Below are 23,967 nucleotides of genomic sequence, written 5' to 3'. Positions count from 1 at the left end.
TTTGATAAAATTTTGTACTATAGATGGTGGGACATTCAAAGTCTTCACAATTTTATGTTGAGGAACATCTTTCGGAAATTGTACCCCAATTTTTAGGCAATTTTTCAGATTGGTGAACATCTAACCATTTGTGCTGCTGAGAGACTCTGCCTCTCTAATATGCTCTTTTTTTTTAAACACTGTCAGATGACTTAGTAGAAAATTGACCCTCCAGACGATTTTCATTAGTACCACTCATTTATCGAGCCCTTTGTTACTCCTGACTCAACTTTTTTGAGATGTGTTGCTGCCATCAATTCATAAATGAGATATTTTAAAAAAAAACAAAATGGAAAAATGTCTCACTTTCAGCTTCTGATATGTGCTCTATGTTCTATTGTGAATAAAATGAGATTTCCAAATAATTACATTTCTTTCTTTTTTTTGCATTTATTTACATTTTATACAGCGTCTCAACTTTTTTGGAACTGGGGTTGTAGAATGGGGTTCTCAAGGTGAGACATGGATGAACTATAACAGCAAATAACAATATTATCTTCAATGTCTACTGTGCAAATGTGACCTCCAAAACCAAACTATTTTGAATTGGAAGGAGATGCAAGGTCTAATAAATCATATGTACAGTACTGTATCATGTTAATAAAAAGGTCTGAATGTAATATCGTGTTTCCCCAAAAATAAGACCCTGTCTTATATTCATTTTTGCCCCAAAAGAGGCGCTAGGTCTTATTTCCGGGGGATGTCTTATTATACTTGGCATGCTCGGTCTGGTCCCTCCTGCTGTTCTCCAGAGCCGACGCAGCATTCATAAATCCTGCCTCCACAATGCGATGGCTGTGATTGGTTCTTGTACCGCTACACAGCCAATCAATGCAGTGAGCGATAAACCAATCACAGCCATCGCATTGCTTCATCAAGCGCTGCATTGCTTGGCTGAGCAGCACCCAAGAACAGTCATAGCCATTGCTTCCTGGAGGTGGGATTTATGAATCCTGTAACCAGGAAGTGAGCATCTGTGGGCGGCTGAGGACTGCAAGAAGTACGTTGGAGATCTGGAGGGACATAGACCGAGTCTGCTAAGTAAAGTATTCCTTTTTTTTAATGTAATGCAGTTGGGATTATTTTCGGGATAGAGCTTATATTTCAAGCCTCCCAGAAAATCCCGAGAAATAATGGTAGGGCTTATTTGCAGGGTAGGTCTTATTTTCTGGGAAACGGGCCATAAGCAGCAGGAACCTGTGTAGCCATCCTGTGTAGAGTCAACAATTCAAGTGGGTGGTGCAGGGAATTGTCTTAAGGAGATCCTGCCATTAACTATAAGTTCAATAAACTTAGGTTATGCTTATAGTTTAGGTGATGTGTAGTCCTAGGAGCCTAATTTCATACATCCCCGATTCCTCATTCCTGCATTGTCCCCCAGTGAAGTCAGCATGTGCACAGCCAGTGTGACTGTTTCCAAAAGGCTGTACTGTGTTTGCACCTCCCATACAGATGAACGAGAATGCGTGCACAGCTTTCTAAAAAGACTCAAGCTGGTGTGCGAGCGCTGACTTTGCTGGGGGACACTGCAGGAGCAGGGCATGGGGTGAGTATGAAAAGAGGTTCCCTGGACGCCACATCACCTAAACTATAAACACCATAACTTAGTTTAAGGTGCTTATAATTAATGACAAGTTTGCTTTAAGTCTCCTGGACAACTGTGAACAGTATAGGTTACCTAAAATATTTTTGACAAGACTCCCCTATTATCCAAGTTCTAATGAATACATCTATCACATTGTGAACAAAGTTTTAAATGAGTAATCTTGGAGAAAATAAAGACATATCTGGAAAGTTTACAAGATGCTGAGTGCCATATCTATAAAAGTGAGTAATTATGAGACTCCACATTCTGCCCATTTCTTTCATCAGCTCTTCCTACACACAAGGTTTCTGAATAGTTACCGTATTTGTCTAATGAATACTCAACAAATGATTGTTGCATTTTAAGTGCGCTCTTCAGGGTGTAAGATGAGACATACCATACAGTGAAAATATTTGCCTATACATGCAGTGTTCTCTCTGTGTATCTCCGTGCACAATAGATGTTATAATTATTTACGTCTTACGATATAACTAGACCAGTTGGCCTTTCCTTGACTATAATACCAAAGCAGAGTGTTTGTTACAAATGGAATAATTTCCTTGTTTGGCTGGAGAACAAAGTAACTAACTTCTAAAGATCATGCATGGAAGCCTGTTGCTGCCACTAGAGGCTAATCTGTATTTAGTGATCATTCAACTTACGATGGCCTTGGGTTACAATATTCTCAACATACTATAGTCCATTCTGGGCCATTGTAACTTGAAATCACATTAAACACAGTCTGGATCTACAACACATTTGATTGTCTAGAAGATTCAGCCAATCGGCATAGGCATTTGACTGGTAAATCACCTGTTTTAGTGAAGTGTATACATTGATTGGCGGTCTAGTAACGCCTCTCTACAGTACAAGTTCTGTATAGCTCTCTACCAGTTTCAGGATGAGTGGCTCCTTTGGGCATCACATGAGGGTGGCACAATGGTATTTATCTGGTACACTGTGTGTGCTGTACAGAATCCTAAGAAGCTCCTGTCCTTAACATAGTAAGTGATTTACTGCTTCTAGCAGTTCTCTCTGACTTTCATATGTAGGGATTTGCTTTATTTATATTAATCATCTGCTTGGTTGTCATTTTTACTTTTGTTCTTACTTTGGATCCTTCAGAATCTATAACCAAGCCCCAATGGGCCATCACGTGATGTACAACGCCGTGGAATAAGTATGCGCTATAAGTGTGTACAGTTACAATAAATACATGACTAGTTTTTAATAGAAAGGTTCAATATTTTCAACAATGTTCATCCTGAGAAAAATTAATATTGTTACTTGGGGAAGCACTATACCATGCCTGCATACAAGCAGCAGATAGATTGGGCCCCTAGAAGTATTTGGAGGTATTGGGGAGGGGAGAGCAAAGAAGCTCCGTACTAAGGAAAATGCAGCAAATCTTTTTTTTATTCTGCTTGTTTGTCAAAATTAATTGTAATGGTAAGTACAATTTTTTGTATACTATCCTGATTTTATGTTTGCTATGACTTGACTGTTGTAGATAACAGGTAAATGGACTTTATGAGTAGATCTTCTAATAACTGATAGTGTTTTTACACCTGTCCTCTCCTATGAGCCCTATTCACTAAAGGAATGGACTCATAGGAGATGTGGCGCTGAGTCCAGGGATGTATCTGCAATACTTGCCGTCCTCTCTGTTCCTTCTCTGTCTATTTGCAAAGCTGACGCTTATACATCCTGCAAACTAGTCCTCTCATTATGTGCATGCGCCTAAGTAGTTCGCAGGACGCATGAGTTTCTGCTTTGCAGGCAGGCAGTGAGGGAGCGATGAGGATGTAAGTATAGGATTAGTATCCCTGAACTCAGCAACACATCTTCTATAAGCCCATTACTTTAGTTTGATGGCTTTCCTACCAATCAAGCCTACTTGTACAGAAATTACCGAGTGGGCTAAGTAAAATATATAGACTTCTGAGAAACTGAGACAACATGTTATCATATTCAGGTAAAAGTCAACTATCTGTTAATTGGTATAAATGAGTTTCAAAGGGTCCTTTCACAGATGAAGAATATTTCTGCAAGACGCACCTAAAGATTCAGCATATTCTGCTGCTGCAGATTTCTGCTCCATAACCAGCATGTATACATGTATAATTTTCTGCGTCTATAGGGGTGCGTCTTGCAGAAATATTTTGCACCCGTGAAAGGTCCCTAAAAGGGACCATACACATTAGTGAATAAACCTGCTGATATCATTGGGATTGGCCAACCATCCAATGTGTAGGGGGTATCCTGACTTTTACTCCAATGGTAGGTATCTTGGGAAAACAAATCCCCAATATAATCAACAAGCTTATACTCGCCTCTTCCGTGTCCCCGTAACCCCATTGTATTGTACTGGACAACTCCTTTACATCCATGACTATCAGCAGAATCATCCTGTACAATTTGGTCTTGTTGTTTATAGGTCTTGTCCTTACTAGCACATGGCACAACTACTTAGGTCCACTCCACCTCCAGATACTGGATTTCCCATGGTAACTGTGTTATTGCACAATATGCTGCTTGTTATGGATCTACTGTTGGAACAGCTTCAGGTTATGTTATGTTTGGAGAGTGCTTGAAGATGCTATGATCCAGGTTGTCATCATTAGTATTATCTTGGTTTACACATAAATTATTTTTGGTATACATTGGGTTAGATTTAGTAAGCTAAATGCATCTGTCTCAATTTGCACGAAAATATAGACTTACATGCCACGTACCACATTTATTGTATGTTTTAGACATTTTCTGTGCATTGCTTGAAAGGATCAGCAACAAGGAAGAAGTTCCAACACTTCAACAGTATAAAAATGCCATGGCCTATGCACAATTTTACTCTGAGAGCTCGGTCAGACGAGCATGTTTTTTGCGCGCCTATGTGTACGAAAAAAAACCCGCTACTCGCATGAGTGGAAGATGTCTGAGCGGACAAAGTTTCATATGCACAGCGTATGAAACTTCGCCCGTTCACTGGAGCAGCGCATCTGCTCCATGAAGATCCTCTCATCACTAAACACTGTGACAGCACTGTCACAGTGTTCAGTGATGATGGGACTCCCCACGGGGACAAAAGGAGGCAGGGATTTTTCAATCCACGGCCACCTGAATACAGAAGAGGACTGCCGGGGACAGGGAGAAGAGCCGGACAGCTCTTCTAGGCGAGTTAACCTTTTTTTCTACAGCTAGGGGGGATTTTCTGGGTAGGGCTTACATTTCAAGCCTTCCCCCGAAAATCATCGCTGCGGGGGTTGCCTTCATCCCATTGCTGTCAATGGGGCGGCAGCAGCGCCGGCCCCATTAAAAGCAATGGGATAGCATTGCGGTCCTCTGCCACACCTGTGGCTGAGGATTTTGTGGTCCCCACTGCAGTTCTTATCATTAAACACTGTGACAGTGCTGTCACTGTGATCAGGAGACTCCCCGCAGGGATTAACGGAACCCTTCGGGAGTCCCCTCAGCCCCGCGGGGACTAAGGTGTTAACAGCAGGACATTAAAAAGGTGCTTCTGGCACCTTTAAATGTCCTGCTGTAAGCAGCGTGGAAGCCATTGGCAGTGCAGGAGTTTCCATTAATTCCTGCTCCCATAGGAGTCAGTGGAAACTCCTACAAGACGCGCACCTATATCCTATCTTTTTTAGGTGCGCGCTGTTTTGCGCTTCAAATTCCGCGCATATGAACACTTCTATAGGAACCCATTGGTTCTTTTAGAAGCGTACATTATGCGCGAACAAAACACGCCTGTCTTACCGAGCCCTCATGCACATGGAATAAAGTTATTTTCATATTTAAGTGCTGGAACTTCTTCCTTGTTCATAATGCTTAGTCAGTGACTTCCTGCTTTCATGCACTCAGTGGAAGAAGATCAGTAAGGCTGAGTGAGCTGGAGTTCTTTCCAGGTTACAACTTACTTGAAAGGAGCCGTGGCTTATCAGAAAAAGGGGCATGGCTTTATGGGAGTAGTTTAAAATGTGATGCTACACCAAACTAGTAGGTGGTCTAAACTTAAAAGTGTTTAGAGATGCACCAGATTTATAACCCACCGTGAGCCACTGTGATATATTTAGCACATTTTTAGACTGTCTAGTCTAAGTTTACACTGCCTATTAGATAGGATTAGTACAAGCCAATTCCAGAAAAGTTGGGATGCTAGGTAAAATGTTAATAAGTGTAAAGAAAAAAAGAATGCAATAATTTGGGAATCTCATATAACTATATTTCATTTACAATAGAACATATATCAGAAGGTGAAAGTGAGACAATTTTCCATTTCATTAAAAAAAAAATAACCCATTTAGAAATTGATGGCAGCAACACATCTCAAAAAAGTTGGGATAGGGTAATGTCTATCATTGTGTAGCCTCCCCTCTTTTTACAACAGTCTGCAAGTGTTTGGGAAATGAGGAGACTAGAGATGAGCGAACATGCTCGTTTGGGACAATTACTCGATCGAGCATTGCTTTTTTTCGAGTAACTGCCTACTCGGGTGAAAAGATTCAGGGGGCGCCGGGGTGGAGTGGGGAACAGTGGGGAGCTCTCTCTCCCCCCCCCCCCCCCCCACTCCACCCCGCAACCCCCCGCTACCCCTGAAACTTTTCGCTCGATTAGGCAGTTACTCAAAAAAAAGCGATGCTCGATCGAGTACTTGCTCTTAACGAGCACGTTCACTCATCTCTAGAGGAGACCAATTGCTGGAGCTTTGGGAGAAGAATGTTGTCCCGTTCTTGTCTGATGCAGGACTCTAGCTGCATGCATTATGCATGAATACTTTACAATCGATGGTATATATTTAATGCAGGCGCGAAAAGTTATTCGCTAGAAAAAAAAATGTATAAATGAATTTGTGTCTGTATAGATCAGGCATTCAAGAACATTCGTGACAACATATAAATTGGTAATATTCTTACTTATAGATCAGCTGCTATCACATAATAGATACTACCGATATTTGTATGCTTGTGCGAATACTTTGGTCTGATCACGAGTACATACACAGGTTATGCTACGCTGCTTCTGAGGAAGCCACCCTAGTTATGATACACATTGGGTATTGGAGTATTTTGTGGTAACCTAGGCATGCATTAGCATTCTTAATATTCAAAGTCTCCGCAATTTTACATTGAAGAACATTTTCTAAAACTGTTCCACAATGTAAAGACGTAGTTTTTTACAGATTGGTGAACCTCTGACCATCTTTGCTTCGGAGAGACTCTGCCTCTCTAACATGCACTTTTTATACACAGTAATGTGACTTACCTTTTTTCTCCAAAAATAAGCCCTAGTCTGATTTTTTGGGGGGAGGCTTGAAATATAAGCCCAACCCCAAAAATAATCCGTAGTTACACTACACTAAAAAAAGGAATGCACTACCAAGCAGGCTCGATCCAGATCCCTCTCTCTGCTCTCCGGAGGTCCCGCAGTCCTCGGCTGCTCGTACTACATTACTTCCTGTTATGGGATTCATAAATCATTCATTGATTGGCTGAGTAGTAGTCGAAGAACCAATCAACAGCCATCGCATTTAGGAGGTGGGATTTATGAATTGGCTGAGCTGCAGCTCAGACAATTCATAAATCCCGCCTCCACAAGGTGATTGATTGGCTGAGCAGCGGTCGAATCAATCACAGCCATCGCATCCTGGAGGCGTGAGTTATGAATCGCCTAACCAGGAAGTGATGTTGTATGAGTAGCCGTGGTCTGCGTGAATCATGCCCAACCTCTGAAGAGCAGCAGGAGGGACCTAGACTGAGCCTGCTAGGTAAATATAATAAGACGTTCCCTGGAAATAAGACCTAGTGCCTTTTTGAGGCAAAAATTAATTCAAAACAGGGTCTTATTTTCGGGGAAACACGGTAGTAGAAGATTGACCCTGGAACCCCTTTTCACTGGTATCACGTACTTTTCCAGCCTTTTGTTACCCCTGTCCCAACTTTTGTAACGTGTTGCTGCCATCAATTTCTAAATGAGTTAATTTTTTAAAATGAAATGGAAAAATGTCTCTCTGTCACCTTCTGACGTGTTCTATCATCTATTGTGAATAAAATATGATTATATGAGATTTCAAAATCATCGCATTCCTTTTTCTTTACATTTCTTTACATTCTATACAGCCTCCCAAGTTTTTTGAAGCTCGAGTTGTGCATCTTTTCCAATGTAACATCGACGCGGACACAGCATGGGATTGACGCTCGTTGCACCATTTTATTCATCAGTACAATCTGCTACTTTTGTGAAAAGACATTGTGGAACGTATCTCACTCTCGCCACTCACCAGCGCTTGACAGCCCGGAGCAATTCTTCTTGTTCTTGTATATTTATTACAGTTATGAGAAACCAACCTTATACAGAAATGTTAGCACTTATCCTTGAACTATTGTGGTCCCACGCAGACCTTTTGTAGCATGACAGCTGCAGTCTATAGGGAAGCACTAAGATGCATGTACAGACAGTTTTCATGTGAGCATTGTGTCACAAATACAGTATAACAATAAGTAAGATATATGATAAAAAAAATCTGGTGCAAATTGGACAAACAAAATCTGTGGCAGCCCTAACCTACAATTGCAATTCAGAAAGTAGTTTCTATAGTGCCTACCACACACCATGTGATAGCGTATGGACTTATTTCCATGAGCATAGGCATTTTTTACTTGCGCCCGCTGGTGCCGTAAAAACGTGAACAGGTGCACAAATCTAACGTTTGTGCGCCCATCTAGGCGTCACGGGCCCAGCACATATACACCGAGGCTGCAATGCCATTGCCTCCTCTTCCGCCCCCCCCCCTCGCCGGCTCACCACTCTCTACCTCCCTACAGCTGTTTGTAATGGGAGTGGGCGGGGGGCGAAGCACCCACGCCCCATGTTCGCAGCCAGCAATGGGAGGGGCAGAGCTTAGCTCTGCCCCTGTCCCGCCCTCTCCCATTGCAAACAGTTGGAGGGGAGGAGAGAAGGGGGAGGGAATTTAGTAGTCACGCTGCTAAACTCCCTCCCACCTCCCTTCTCCGGCCACAGCCATTGACTCCCTCAGGAGCCTATGCAGCGGCCAACGTATTCTGGGGACAAAGATAGTTCCAGGACTATCTTTGCTGACCGATGTAAAAGCACCCGGTGCTATATTTGCTTTTACGCTGTGAGAATACGCCTGTGTAATCTGATGCATTGGAATCCATTGGCATCAGATGGCAGTGTATATCGTCCGGCCGTGAAAACGGCGGCTGATATACGGTCATGTGAATAAGCCCTAAGGTCTATAAACACTATATGAAGGTCTATAAATGTACATAAAGTCTATAAAACTCATCTGCAAATCCATGTAAAGAATTTAATATGTAGTCCAAGAAATCTAATTTAAAATGTTTTGTACGTTAGTTAGAGGAGTACATTTCGGCATACATCAGTTGTATCCAGCTGGTGTTTCCATGCCAGAGATGGACACAACTGATGCCATTTTGGTGTTCTCTCTGCTCCGGTCCAATGTCTCTAGCCAGACAGAAAAATGCTACATGCAAAATATTTTTCACTCCAGTTCAGGAAGACTTCCAACATCAAAACTAATGTGCTGGATAACTTGGACTGTCTCATAGATAACTATGGGATCAGTTCGGGCACTAGTTTCCCTCCAACATTTCAATAAGACAGCAGAGGGTATAAAAGCTCGATGGCCGGGTATGTGTGAACCCAGCTTTAGAATGACAATGCAATGGCCTATGCAAGTGAAGTAGAAGGGCGCTTTCACACATACCAGAATATTCCGCAACACTCACTGAAATATTCCACCATAATAATCTGCATCATAATCTGCATGTCTGATCCATTTAAACCATTTGCAAATCTGCAACAACATCCTCCTATTAGAGATACGGATTTTGGTGCGGATTTTTCTGCTGTAGGTTGCGCAATATTCCAGTATGTGCGAAAGCGTCCTTAGAGGTGTTTGAAGTAAAAGATGGTATCACTAAATTTGCTGTGAGAATGAATGAAGTGCACATTGTGGGGGTAACAAGCTATTTGAGAGAACAAACACATGATTGAAATATCTTGAGTCATACATCTTTGTTCTAATGTATGCAAATATTTTTTTCTAGCAAATGTTAATGATATGGAAATGGAAGAAGGGATGGCATTTACTATAGGTCAGTACAATCTGTATACACTTTTTAAATACATAACAAAATGCTGTCATCAATAATCATGTATAATTTCTGCATAATGATGTGACTACAAACAAAACAGGGATTGCATGTGTAATGTCATGTTGTACATCTTCTGGGAATTGTAGTCTTTATTATAGAAATATATTTAGCAATTCTTTTTTATTTTATGTCCATAGACAAAGGTTTGGATTGGATTGGATTAATAGAACGAGGCTTGAAGAATGTGTTTTATCATTTCTGGTTGGCCTCCATATCCCAGCATAGTGTAAGAGATTGATCTCCAATGTATGACTTGGGAGTTGTTGTATGCAAACAGTAGTATGTGTTAAAGCTGGAATAGGGTGTTTCCCCAACTATTGAAGAACTACAAGTTCCAGAATGCTTTAGAGACTTTTACAGCACATGATAGTAGTAGAGCTACAATACAAGGTGTAGTCGAAAAGACTGATGCAGCGCTGTATCTCAATACTGGTGTCCTATGTTGAAATATGAATAGTGTACTTGAATAGGATGACATGGATGCGCTACATGATGTTATGACGGGTCCCAGAGGGCAGCGGAACATGGGTTTCAATTTTGTGTTGTGGCTCCTGTAAGAGAGAGAGTAAAACCTAACTGCAAAGTTGAAGAGTAGCACATGAGAAGGAGAAAGCCACTTAACACATCTCTCCAAGTCCCATGGAACCGCTGCTATGTAAGAAAAGCATACTCAAAAGTGTCCACCTCCTGCTACAATAGGGGTAGGTCGTCCAGGACGTCGTCTGCAGGAGATTCAGGTAACGATCTGCATTGGGAGTCCCTGGAATGAACACAGGTCCGATGATGGTTCCATGCGTGTATCAAAGCAGAGGAAGCCACTTCCAGTGTGCTTTCCTAAGGGCTCTTTTACGTGAGCGTATATATGCAGTCATAGAGCCCATTGATTTCAATGGGTTGATTCACAACTTTCAGTCATGTGGGGAAAAAACGCAGCATGTCCCTTCTTGGTGTGTATTACGCACCATAATAGCCTATTGAAATCAATGGGTGTGCATAAATACGCAGGAAATTCACAGGAAACCTGCATATACGCTGCACATTTACACACAAAATCATTGGGATTTTGTGCATTTTTTTTACACGCCTAATATGCTGCTTATATGCAGAAAAATGCAAGGTTAGCACAGCGCCACACGAGCGTATGCACAAACATGCTCACCGCAGCACAGCGTATTTGCGCTTGAATGAAGTTTGTCTGCGCATAATCCTGAAATATTAGTGCACACAGGGCCAGTTCACAAGCGCATGTGACACCCTTTCATACAATTTAATGGCTATTTAAGCTTGATAAGGTCCAGCGGTCGTCCTTTTCCTGCGTTTTGCAGTGTCACACTCTCTTTCCCCCTGCATATTTTCAAACTTGCAATAGACTTCTATGGCATTTTTGCTGCGCAAAACGCAGGAAAAGAGAGCAGATGCTATTTTTTTTAACACACACAAAAAGTATGCGCAAAACGAGCTTATGAGAATGATCCTATTGACTTCATTGGGTTCTATTCTTTGTTTAGCACGTGCAGATTTTGCGCGCACAAATACACTTGTGTGAAGACGCCCTAACAGCATATTATGGTCAGTGTATACGCTTTGTATTCATGGACCAAAATACACATACACCTGTGTGCAGAGGCAGTAACTTGAAGCTCATGGGCTCCAATGCAAAACCTGTACCAGGGCCCCCAACTATAATGCTTTATTCAAAGTACTGGGCTCCATATATGGAGAAGAGAGGCCGTATGGGCCCCCTAAGGCTCCTGGGCCCGGGTGCAACCGCATCCCCTGCATCCTCTATAGTTACGCCCCTGCCCGTGTGAATGCAACCTTATTTCTGTCATAGCAGCGGTCCAATGGGACGAAGGGCTTATTTACACAAGCGTATATTGGCCAGCGTTTTCACAGCCGGCCGATATACGCTTCCATCTGAGCAGTCCCCCCCCCCCCCCCCCCCTGTCGTTCTGCCTCTCTCCTCCACTATGGCGTTTGCAATAGGAGGGGGTGGGGCGGAGCTAAGATCATATGCCCCGCCCACTGCTGGCTGCGGAGCGGGAGCTTAGCTCCGCCCACTCCCATTGAAAACAGCCCGAGGGGTAAGGAAAGGGGGGACTGCTCAAATGGAAGCGTATATTGGCCCGGCCGTAAAAACGCCAGCCGATATACGCTCGTGTAAATAAACCCTTAGAAAGTCAGGGGAAAAGTGATTTCTGCTTTTCACATGCTAAAGTCAACTTTGTAGTTGGGTTTTACTATCTCTTACAGGGGTCGCAACACAAACTTGAAATCCATGTCCCAGGCGCCATGCCATGGTGTAGTGCATCCATGCCCTCCTAATCAAATATGCTATTGTTATTTCAATATAAGACACCAGTATTGAGAGATGGCGCTGGATCAGTCTTTTTGACTACACCCTCTATAACATGTGTTACTGGAGACTATTACATGTAGTTCATTGAAGTCAACCTGCAGTTTAAACTCATCCCAGACACCTCTTGTTTGTTTAAATAATCTAAAATAATCCTGATGCAATCTGTGTCCCTGCCCTGTGCGCTTCACATCACATTTTACAGCAGGTATCATCTCATCAAGCACCCAGCCCCTAAAGATGGCACAGCTGTAAACATTTACCAGGGGGCAATCACCAGCCTTGATCCCTGTGACCTCTAACACTGGGCTAACAGCTGCTTGTGTCCTGTTTACTTCATCATTAACCTCAAGGCTAAATATAGCCAACCTGTGGCTCTCCAGCTGCTGCTGGTGGGACTACAAGTGCCAGCATGGTGTCTGCTCTCCAGCTTTCTATTCATGGAATGTTCCTGTTGTATTGTACCCTACCAGCTGCATTGGTTCTCCTTCTATAGGTGATGTTCATCCAGGCGATTGATTGATTTGTATTTAATCTGGATACATGAGGGAGTAATCCCCTGAATGCTGATGAATGGAGTGTTAATCTCTGCTGCCTGGTTATAATTTCCATCCTTCACATCTGTACTATGGAATGCCTGTTTACATTATACATTTACTGAATTAGTTAACCAGGCAAATGAGTTTAACCCCCCTGGTCTCTCCAGTCACTCCCTAATACTCTCCCGCAGCCCATATTGCTTATGGAAATTCAATGTATTTTATCCTTTGAATTTCAGAACCTATTATTATGGAAGGGGCTCCTGATTTTAAGATTCTCAAAGATAAATGGACTGCTGTATCAATGGATAAGAAAAGGTGCGCTGGAGAAAAAAAAAGAATAATTAACCATTTAGCTGCTGCAGAGTAACTATAATAAGTGAATATAATGTATTTTATTATAGCTGGTGCAGAGTAACAATAGTAAGTGACTATAAATGCATGATATTACTGTCCTCAGTGTAAATGTTTTATATAGTAATATATTGTATTGTTTTTGTTTATATTGTGTTTTATTACATGTATTCTTCACCTCTGCTCCTTATTTTATAACGTCTGTATATTTTCAGATCAGCCCAGTTTGAGCACACGATTGTAATCGTTTCAAAAGGAGCTGAAATCTTGACGAAACTGGATGAAGAATATTAATAAAAGAACGGGACTGATTTTGTAATGTGATATATATTATTTGAAATAAAAATGAATACAACAATGTATCTGTGAAATACAGCGTATTATGTACGAAACGATTCCACCTCCCTCTACATGAATATCTATCTATCTCTCTATACATATATATATATAGATATATAAAATCATGACCAATAGGTTTTATACTTCCAGATTGTATTTGTAAATGCACCTTCTTTGTTACAGTACATGTAATGTACATGTAATATTGCAGTACGTGTAATAGTGCATCATAATGTACCAACCACAACCGGAGCTAACATGCATTTTGCATAAAAGGATTTGCTGAATCTATGATATTTATTTCAATATCTTGTATAGATACACATGTACACATATAATATGTTTGCGTCTGTGCATATATAGTATACAGAACGAGAGAGCTCAGTGTTATGTATGGCTTTACATTTGCAGGTGAATCTACTACTTTTGTCGTAAGTTAACTGGGTTACAAAATAATAACAAAATTGCAAATTCGCTGCTACATATGTATATATAATATATAATGCTGTGTGCTATAGACTGTGCTACAGTGATTCGATGTGAATTATGCGCAATAGCAACATAGTGTCTATTTCCTGCAAACATAGAAAGAAATACAATAAATATATATTTTGGAAAATTAAAAACTAGGTATAAAATTGGAGAACACAGTGAAGCAGTCCATACAATGCAGGAGCGTGACCAATGGCTGCAGTGGAGGTGACGCTTGGAGGGTGTAATTAGGCAGCTACTAATCAGCCTGGCGGAATGTAAGCGCTTTTAATTTGGTATTCACATTGTACTTACACAGACCACTAACCATTCTCTGGGATCCAGTCCAACAGCAGAGACCCGCCTGGTGCTGATCTACACCGCATCTGTAACAGCAAGGAAACACATTTCATGCACAAAGTCTAATGGCGATGATGTGTACACAGGGTTATTGTCATAAAGCTTCAGTTCTGATTATTGCTGCAGAACATGATGCTCCTGATACCCCCAACACTCATGGACATGCATTAGAGGAAGCAAATCCTGCGATCATATACATACCAGAACATAAAAACACATTTGAAACTTATGTGAATTGGAAAGATTGCATATTATAAATATAGTACATCACAAATGAGTCCACTGTATTTTATCATATATATTATAGTAACACAATATTGTATTTTGTGTATGGAATATTATGTACTACCGTATGTACAATTGACTACAATACATTAATATTACATCATAGTATATTACATAGCAGTATTTATTTTGTTTAACTCCTTCAACTCCCGATTATCTTTCCAACTATAGTGCCTAGGGGCTTAAGTAGATTTCACAGGTATTAGATAAATATCCATAGCGAGATAAATTATTACATAGATAAATATAGATATTAGAAATGAGAGCTATAGGTATTACAGTAGGTATTAGAGATGGAGAGAGAGAATTATTAGAAAGGAGAGCTAGATGATAGAGACATTAGAAAGGATAGCTAGCTAGATGGATATTAAGATAGATGGATATTAGAGGGGATAGATAGGAAGTTTCGAGTTCTATAGTTACCACTGTATCTATATGGAGAACATTGCATAGTATTGGATTATATAATGTATACTGTATATGATTAATAATTGATATACAGACCACCCGAGATGCAAAATGTTTGCAAAATATAAAATGAATTGCAGTCCGGCTGCTGACAATTGTATTTCATTTATAGATACAGTAGCAAATATACATTTCACAGAGACAAGAAGTATAATTGTGTTTCTGTTTTCCAACTATTAGATTATATCTTATGATTATTATTTAGTAATAATATTAGTAGTTGTGTCACTTTTTGTGGTCCATCCACGTCCCTGTTTGCACACAGGTTGTATGTACCAAGCAGCGATCATTTTCTTAAGTCTAAAGGGTTTTTACCCACTGCTGTGGTAACAAGCTGTTAGTGCAGTAATTACCCTGAGGTGCTTCAATTTATTATTATACACATTTAAAAACTTAATTAAAACGGGGCTAATAAACGGGAATGTGTACACAACAAGCTGAGCTTTATTTCAATTCTACTTTTTCACGTCATCTGAATGGAGTCCGGATAAAATAAGGTTGTGGGCTCTCGTTGGGATATTGGATACTGTACACACCGGCTGCTGTAAAACCGTTAGTCTCTGTACATAGCATTGCTGAGACTTGTGGTTTCCTGCACCGGGGAAGTACAAAGAGGGTGGGTGGTGAGATGGTCAGACATAATCTATGTACCCCTGAGGGTATCTTAAGACAAATATATGAAATAGTAGACTGAATATTACACATCTATAGTTAGATTTCCGATACCCGGACTGACTTGCACCTCATTAAAGGCCATTTTGCTCCCCTGCTAGATAAATCCACAGGGTTAGATAAACTGAGGACTATTGTGCTTATTCCTAGCCTGGCATTGTGAGGAATATTCTCAATTTGCCAGTGATGTTAAATGAGACAGGTTAATCATTTCAGTCATTACACAGGGATGATTTTATATAAAAAAAATAATGCTGCTATCACATGTCACTCCCTGTGCCACCTTAAAATAGATCTTAGGTGGTAGTGGGAGTGCCAGTCATGATAGACACAGCAGTGACCAGCTGATAGTTATCTAATACAGAAAATACTTGCTCATATCTAAACTCATTAACCCTTTCATACTTATTTTCTCTCTGTATATAAGGCAGCAGAATTGCATAGAACGAACTGGTGCTACCTGTTCATAGTGATTTGTGGCCAATCCTTTAGCTATGACTGTATACATTAATATGTCTGTCCTGGTGACACCTAGTCTTTACAATGCCAGGTTCCAGCTGTATGTGTTATCAGCCAGACAGAGTGCAGTTTAAAGATAAAGATTGAATTATTAGGATATCAATATCCTACAAGTGTTGGGTGATCAGATGGCCTGAGCCCATTATTACAGTGTGATAGCAGTGCATAGAGGAGGTTCACCTAAGGCCGGATCACATCCAAGGCTGGTTAATAGTGAAAGGCAGCATGTTGCTATTATTGTTAAATATATGGCTAATTATGCGTATGAAAATTAAACATCAGTGTTATGCTAATGAGGCCGTTCAGCTGGGGAGCAGAGCACTTGAGACTGGTATTTAATCAAATGAATCAGAAAGGGATATACAGCTGCACATTGTACAGTCATACACAGCACTGCCTTATGAAGGGGAAGAATCATTAGCAGCACTCACTAATTACCCTGCAAAGTCACAGGGATTCTCCCTGGGCTTCCTACACCGGGGATAGGTAGCAATATTCCCATACAGAGAGGTGCCCAGGCCGCGGATAACATCAAGAGTCAAAATCTTTCTCCCAAATCCATGTTCATCGTGTATTTTATTACACTATTAATACTATTTTTTTTTAATCAATTGAAAGATTCCATTATTAACGTAATCGCAAAATCATTTTATATAGGATTTACACCAGTGTAATAGTTCTGTCAGTTCTAACTACATTCCTGCTAAAGGATTGCCTATCTATCTATCTATCTATCTATCTATCTATCTATCTATCTATCTATCTATCTATCTATCTAATAATTGTAATCAGAAGTACACAACTAATGTTTCTGTATCAACTTAAGAGTCCATCAAGTTTAATTGTACATAAGAAAAAGGCAAATCTATCTGTACTACTGCAAATGATTATCAAAACCAATCTATTTCTCTCCTACTACTAGTAGTAACCAATGTATGTATACTATAACTCGCTATATAGTCTATATATGAACCAGATCAATTCTATCTATACTACTAAAAATTATAATTTATAAGAACCAAAACCCATCTACCTACTAGTAGCCAATGTGTGTATACTACTAACTCGCTATATATTCTATATATGAACCAGATCAAATGTAACTGCACTACTACAAATAATAATTATTATTTCTAAGAACCAAAACCAACCGATCTATCCATACTACTAGAAACCAATGCATGTATACTACTATATCTAACTCTGTATGTATTTTAGATATGAACCAAAGCAAATCATGTTAAATATATTCTATATATGAACCAATGCAAATCAATCTGTACTATTATTATCATTACTCCAATTATCGAAATTGAGAAGCACAACATTATGATTATGTATTAATAATCTGAGAAATGCAACAAATCTGCCCTTAATAATAATAATTACAATGCTGCTGATAACAATAATGAGCGGATAATACAGCTGCCAAATATACAGAATACGATGTGCGCACATGTATGTATACTATGTCAAGATTATGTGTGTTCATGGAAGCATCATAATACTAGATATGACTGGATGCTGTAGGTTATAATAGTGCCCCCCACCACCACCTCACCTCCCGCACACTCTTCCCCACTCTCTTGTACAGATGTGGAGTCAGTGAGGTTTGAGGCACACATGTAGAAGTCCTGGTTTGGGCCCAGCAGTGTGTGCCATGTGTACAGGATGTGACAGATTTTCTTACTGTGCTGCACAGAATTATTATTGCTGCCTCAAATCACAAATGGAGTGGAAAAGTGCTGTGTGCGGGAGTTACTCACTGAACAGCAAACCTGGACAATTGTAAAATATGGGAGAAGGGAAAATAAACTATCAGGGCTGATTAAAAGCATCCGTGGCTGTGTGTAGCTGCACTGTGTGCTGATCTCACTAGTGTGCACTGGGTGAGTGTGTGTTGCTCTATTCCACAGAACAGGCCACTGGGTTGTCTCCTCTCAGCTCCTGCACTCCCCTCGTCCTGCACAGCCCGGGACGCGCCTTAGCCAATCACAGTGCGCCGATTCAGCCAGCCGTCCAATTGGCAGCGCCGCCTCCTGAATATGCAAAGCGGGCTGAGTCAAAGCTCTTGGGCGAGTTTGTGCAGCTCTTCACAGCCTCACGCTTAGGACTTTTTTTTTCTTTTTTCCCCCAAAGAGACAAAACTCCATTTTCTTATGAATGGAAAGTGAAAAAATCCGATCTGCTTTAAATTAGGATCCCTTCCTGTAGCAGGAGGACCCCCTTTAAAAATTTAAAGGGGGGGATCCACACAAAAATAAAGGAAAAATAATCTCCCCCAAAAAATAAAGGCAGGAAAAGGAAGAGAGAAGCAATGACCATGACTACTATGCCAGAAAGTCTTAACAGCCCGGTGTCAGGGAAGGCGGTGTTCATGGAGTTTGGGCCACCGAACCAGCAGATGCCACCTTCCCCCATGTCCCATGGACACTACTCCATGCACTGCCTGCACTCCCAGCATGACAGCTCGTACAGCGGAGCCTCATCCTTCTCCAGACCATTGGGTTACCCCTATGTGAATTCGGTGAGCAGCCATTCCTCTAATCCCTACATCAGTACCGTGCAGCCCTACCCCAACAGCTCCAGCCTCAGCCAGACCCGCTTAGAGGAGACAGGTACAGTACTATAATAGCAACAATGTAACAATGTATCTCTTCTTCATTGTATCAGTGCTGCTGCTGCCAGGAGACCCCTAGTCCTTCTTCCCTGCAGCGGCTCTGTGCATTGCAGCATCAGCCCAGATGTGCTCACATTACCCTGCCTAATTATTTATTGCGTGGCGCTATAAACAATGTATGCAATTAAGGGTAATTAAACCTAAACTGCAGCATGCTGGAAATAACACAAACTTGCACTGGCTGCTGGAGCTTATTATTGTGATCTGTTGCTTTTTGTCTGCTTGTCACTTGTGCGCTTTTTACCTGATTTGCTTGTGTTTGTTGCATGTGCAGGGGCAGAAACAGAGAAGAGTACGGTGGTGGAAGGTGGAGAGGTTCGCTTCAATGGCAAAGGCAAAAAGATTCGCAAACCTAGGACTATCTACTCCAGTCTACAACTGCAAGCATTGAATAGGCGGTTCCAGCAGACACAGTACCTGGCATTACCCGAGAGAGCAGAGCTGGCAGCTTCCTTGGGACTCACCCAGACACAGGTACTGTATACTGCCCAGGCACCCAGGTGGCACACAGCCCAAACAACCCTCTCTCACAATCATATAGCTTGGCACCCCTTCTACAAGCTTGGCACCCATATCATAATTCTTGATCATTCTTGATAGCACCCTTGAGCATCCCCAGGACACTGGTCACACCCGATCAATTGGTCAGAATCTTACATTTGTGGCCCAAAAATTTATAATGTGAAAATATTTACTGTTCTCCATAAACAACAAAATATTTCTACCCTAAAGTTCTATAATATAAATGTCTACATAATATACAATATATCATACATATATACAGTATACCTATATAATCCTCTACTGCAATATTATATACAACTCCTATATAATCCTCTACTGCAATATTATATATCACATAATTGTTAATAAATTTAATATCGAATGTTGGTTCTCAGTGCAGGTTTATAAATGGTTAAATATAAGTAAGGTGGAGTTTTCAAAGTAGAAGTGATGGTATTTTATGACAATCAATTATAGGAACAATTTATCTTGACAGGAGACACTAAAGGGATTTTGTTAATTGTATGTTACACGTGCTTGCCAAATGAAATAAAAATCACTGGCGCTGTACATATAGATGACTGCTCTGCTGGATTAATAATCCTATTCAGCATAACAGTCCTAGATACACTGCAGCAAGTGCATCCTAAATGTTTTCCCGTTTTTTCCCATGTACTCTCTCTGTATAAAATAAAAGCACTCACAGTTTATGTCCATATTTTGTATGCATCTGCTATGTATCATTGTTGCAAATAGCTATTATTATTATTGTTTTGTTACTATTATTATGATTAGTTTTATTATTACTATTACTACATCCAAAGGCGAGTTTTATAGGGTTGAATTGAATGTACTACAACAATAGGGACGCATAACAGTTGTTTGTTTGTGTTGCGTAAAGATTTCATAGTAATGCACGCATCATGTATGGTGGAGAATGCTCCATTGGCCATAAAACTAATTCTGGCATCACATACCACATTCAGACGCCCTCATATACTAATCAGTATCTACAAATGGGCCAATGGAATATATATATATATATATATATATATATATATATATATATATATATATATATATATTAGAAATGTTAATAGTTTATTTTTGTCAATTAACAAAATGCGAAGTGGATAAACAACAGAGAAATCTAAATCCAATCAGTTTTTGGTGTGACCGCCCTTTGCTTTCAAAGTAGCATCGATTCTTCGCAGTACATTTGCACACAGTTTTTGAAAGAACTCAGCAGGAAGGTTATTCCAAACATCTTGGAGAACTAACCATAGAACGTCTGTGGATGTAGGCTTGTTCAGATCCTTCTGTCCCTTCATGTGATCACAGGCAGTCCGTATCATTACTTACAGGACTCCTTGTTCTTTATGCTGAAGATAATTCTTATAAACATTGGCTGTATGTTTGGGGTCATTGTCCTGCTACAGAATAAATTTGGAGCCAATCAAATTGTTTTTGAATTTTTTTAACTTTGCAGCATTTTTTTCCACACCTGCCTTTAACTTTTGCACAGTAATATATATTGTAGGGAAATGTGGTGCTGGATACATAAGCTATCATATTGTGTGTCATATATGGGTCAGTAATATAGCTATTGTTTTCCCCATTAGGTAAAGATCTGGTTTCAAAACAAGAGATCCAAATTCAAGAAGCTGATGAAGCAGGGGGGTTCAGCATTGGAGGCCAGCGGGTTAGCCAATGGTCGGTCACTATCCGCTGGCTCCCCTCCAGTCCCACCAGTATGGAACACCCCTACATCTTCAGGGAAGAACACCTCTGGGACCGCAGCTGCTTACATACCCAGCTACACCTCTTGGTACCCATCAGCTCACCAAGAAGCCATGCAACAGCCTCAGCTCATGTGATGATGGCCGCAGCCAAAACCCTTGGTGGACCCCAAAATAAAACTGCATACATGACATGATATTATAATACACATAGAGGAAAAGCTCTGTGCCTTGACAAGCCTGATGATTAAGAGAATGATAATGGTGACTCCATGTGTGGAGCACAGGCATGAACCAATGTGATGGGGGCTGGTACCCAACTGTTGACACCTGGCAGAGCTGCCTCTACTCATCCTACTACCAGGCACTGGGCATCCTGGCTGCATGGAGTGAGGAACACATGATATACCCTGAAGACATTTGGAAGCAAAGATGCTTGTAATGGGGGAACAGTAACAAGGACCCTCTTGTCTGTCTTTGTCTTGGCTAATTTGTGCTCATCTACCCAATATCTGTCCTCCAACAACCAGCACATTCTCCTGTAGGATCCTTCCTGTCTCCAGAGTTTCTGATGGATTAGTAAAAAAAATGAGTATTTATTTACAGTAAATGATTTTTTTTAAAATTTGCTACTAATGTGGAAGTAGCCGAGAAGACACATGTGTGACATGAAGGTCTGTCTCATGTTCATCTATGTATGAGCAGGTCACTGTACTGTAGTCATGAAGAGGTTGTCTCACTTTGTGTGTTTTATATTTTCTACAGTCCCCAGTGTGTATACAATTCTACATGTAAACACTGTATTCTCCACAGTCTAGGCCCAGCAACTTCTGCCCACCAAGATCATTGGCACAAGACAGGACACGGTTCCTTCTCTGACCAGATCACTTGAATGCCAGTTAAAATGTTTCATTTTGTTGTTTCTAATTCTTGCACAAATTGCAGATATTAACCCCTCACATGCTGACTATCCTAAAAACCAGCACATATTGCAGCGCAATATGTTGTAGGATTCCAGGGGTTGCTATGTGCAATCTGGACCCCCCCCCCCTCCTACTTCCCTTGTACATAATGTTATTAGTGTTCTGTAAAGTTGTTTGCACAGATTTTTCTGCCCTCTGTTTTTATTTTATTTTTTATTTTTTTTGTTGCTTGTAACCATTGATGCTTTGTGAAATGACGATCTTTCTTGACATCTTTGTGAAATTTTGAAATCTGTGATTACTGAGATCAGTTGTGTTTAGTGTTCTTATATGTCTAAAGTTTAGTTTTATATTGAAAATGTTAACTTATTGCTTTGTATCTTAAGAAAAGAAACAAAACTCTTTGTAAATAAGTTATAAATTTTCTTTAAAACAGTAAAATGGTTTTGAAAAAGAGATGGCTTTATATGTGTTTCTTTTGTATAAGATTTGTAGTTTTAGTCGTTTTATATGACGTTTATGTTATGTTTGTGCACAGACAGGAACTAAATTTGTCATCCCTTTCATTATTATCGCAACTGTATGAGATGAATAATGCGAAATCGTGATAGCACGATTATAAAAAAATGTAAACTACTGCAGGCCTGCCTTATGTGAATCTATCTATCTATCTATCTATCTATCTATCTATCTATCTATCTATCTATCTATCTATCTATCTATTTTTGTGCAATAGTGCAGAGATATGTACACATCTGGTATTGGTACATTGTCTATTTATTACACAGTATTTACGTGTGTATGTGGTGTGTGTGATGTGTGTGCAAAAGTAATGTCGGCATACATGCATCTGCTTCTGGTGGCAAGAAATATGTTGAGCTATTGCAAAACCACGCTATTGCATCTCGGGTGAAGCGCAGAAAATACCATTGCACTGTGCTGGAATTAATATGGGGATTTGATAATGGAGAAAAAATAATCACACCTCAATGGAACAGATGAACTATATGGATATCGCTGTTATTCTACTTGTTTTATAAAATTAATGAAAAACATTGGATAGGTGGAAAGATTGATACATACAGAGGTGTGCAGAAAATTGCACCACACGCTCCATTTGGTGTTTGGTATTGAAAACAGTAACTACGCTGCATAAAACCTCCATGAACTCTTAAATAATAGAAAAAATAAATTTTAATTAAAAAAAAACATTTACAATAGTTCACCGAGGTTTTATACTGCTTATTTTCTGTTTTCAGTATCAAACAGTGAATGGAGCATGCGATGCACACTTCTATATGATAGATAGATATAGATAGATAGATAGATAGATAGATAGATAGATAGATAGATAGATAGATAGATAGATAGACGGACAATGTCCTCATTGTTTATAACATATTCCCACAGTGAACAGAATATTAGTCTTTTAGTAATTTACCTTCAGATCATTTTACATTTAAACATCCTTTAACAGTTCATACGATGGTATTTTAAGGGTTAAATATCCTAATAAAAATGTAAAACTGATTATTTTAGTGTAGTGTGTCGGAACGAGAGCATAACGATATAACAGTAACTAACCGATCACATTATATTTTTATAATAATGATATAATGTATCTGCATCCACTAGAAGGTTTCGTCATATTTAGAGTCGTTTACTTGAGGACAGCCAGCTATAACCTATCTTTTTTTTAAAATTAATGTACAGAGGTGTTCCAAAAAATTGCATCACATGCTCCCTTCGGTGTTTGATATTGAAAACAGTAAGCTGCATAAAACCTCCGTGAACTGTTGTAAATAATAGAAAATAAGAACATTTTAAAATTTAATTTAAAAACCATTTACAACAGTTCACAGAGGTTTTATGCAATTTACAGGTTTTCTCAAGATCAAACACTGAATGGAGCATGTGATGCAAGTTTTTT

At 40.0% G+C, this 23,967-nt stretch overlaps 2 protein-coding genes and 1 long non-coding RNA gene across 6 annotated transcripts in view; 2 read left to right on the top strand and 1 right to left on the bottom strand.

The window, feature by feature from the left end:
• The window catches only part of METAP1D (methionyl aminopeptidase type 1D, mitochondrial), a 188,394-nt gene extending 174,957 nt beyond the window's left edge, over positions 1-13,437 (top strand). For all 3 annotated transcript variants that reach the window (XM_066575853.1, XM_066575855.1, XM_066575852.1), the window contains 3 exons: positions 9,721-9,768; positions 12,963-13,041; positions 13,293-13,437. In XM_066575853.1, the coding sequence (XP_066431950.1) occupies positions 9,721-9,768; positions 12,963-13,041; positions 13,293-13,371 (206 nt within the window). In that variant the 3' untranslated portion in view covers positions 13,372-13,437. The remainder of the gene's footprint in view (positions 1-9,720; positions 9,769-12,962; positions 13,042-13,292) is intronic.
• LOC136576521 (uncharacterized) overlaps positions 1-23,967 on the bottom strand; it is a 32,600-nt gene that overhangs the window by 6,308 nt on the left and 2,325 nt on the right. The window contains exon 2 of the long non-coding RNA XR_010786383.1: positions 14,203-14,273. This is a non-coding gene — a long non-coding RNA (uncharacterized lncRNA). The remainder of the gene's footprint in view (positions 1-14,202; positions 14,274-23,967) is intronic.
• Positions 18,337-22,367, top strand: DLX1 (distal-less homeobox 1). 2 transcript variants are annotated; one of them, XM_066575856.1, is made up of 3 exons: positions 18,337-18,809; positions 19,146-19,345; positions 20,998-22,367. In XM_066575856.1, exons 1-3 carry the CDS (start codon positions 18,509-18,511, stop codon positions 21,250-21,252), a joined length of 756 nt encoding a protein of 251 aa, XP_066431953.1. In that variant the 5' UTR covers positions 18,337-18,508; the 3' UTR covers positions 21,253-22,367. The 2 variants fall into 2 exon arrangements, with proteins under 2 accessions (XP_066431953.1, XP_066431954.1); XM_066575857.1 differs by lacking the exon at positions 19,146-19,345.

Source organism: Eleutherodactylus coqui, chromosome 8 (genome assembly GCF_035609145.1).
Source record: "Eleutherodactylus coqui strain aEleCoq1 chromosome 8, aEleCoq1.hap1, whole genome shotgun sequence".
Taxonomy (NCBI): Eukaryota; Metazoa; Chordata; class Amphibia; order Anura; family Eleutherodactylidae; genus Eleutherodactylus; species Eleutherodactylus coqui.
The sequence above is the reverse complement of the archived record's forward strand: the minus strand, read 5'-3'. Positions and strand labels throughout refer to the sequence as shown.

Excerpts from the sequence above, each read along its gene's own strand:
- DLX1 (XM_066575856.1), top strand. The coding sequence starts at position 18,509 with ATGACCATGACTACTATGCCAGAAAGTCTTAACAGCCCGGTGTCAGGG. Across the intron at positions 18,810-19,145 it reads GACCCGCTTAGAGGAGACAG|GGGCAGAAACAGAGAAGAGT; the intron begins GTACAGTACTAT and ends TTGCATGTGCAG. Across the intron at positions 19,346-20,997 it reads TGGGACTCACCCAGACACAG|GTAAAGATCTGGTTTCAAAA; the intron begins GTACTGTATACT and ends TTTCCCCATTAG.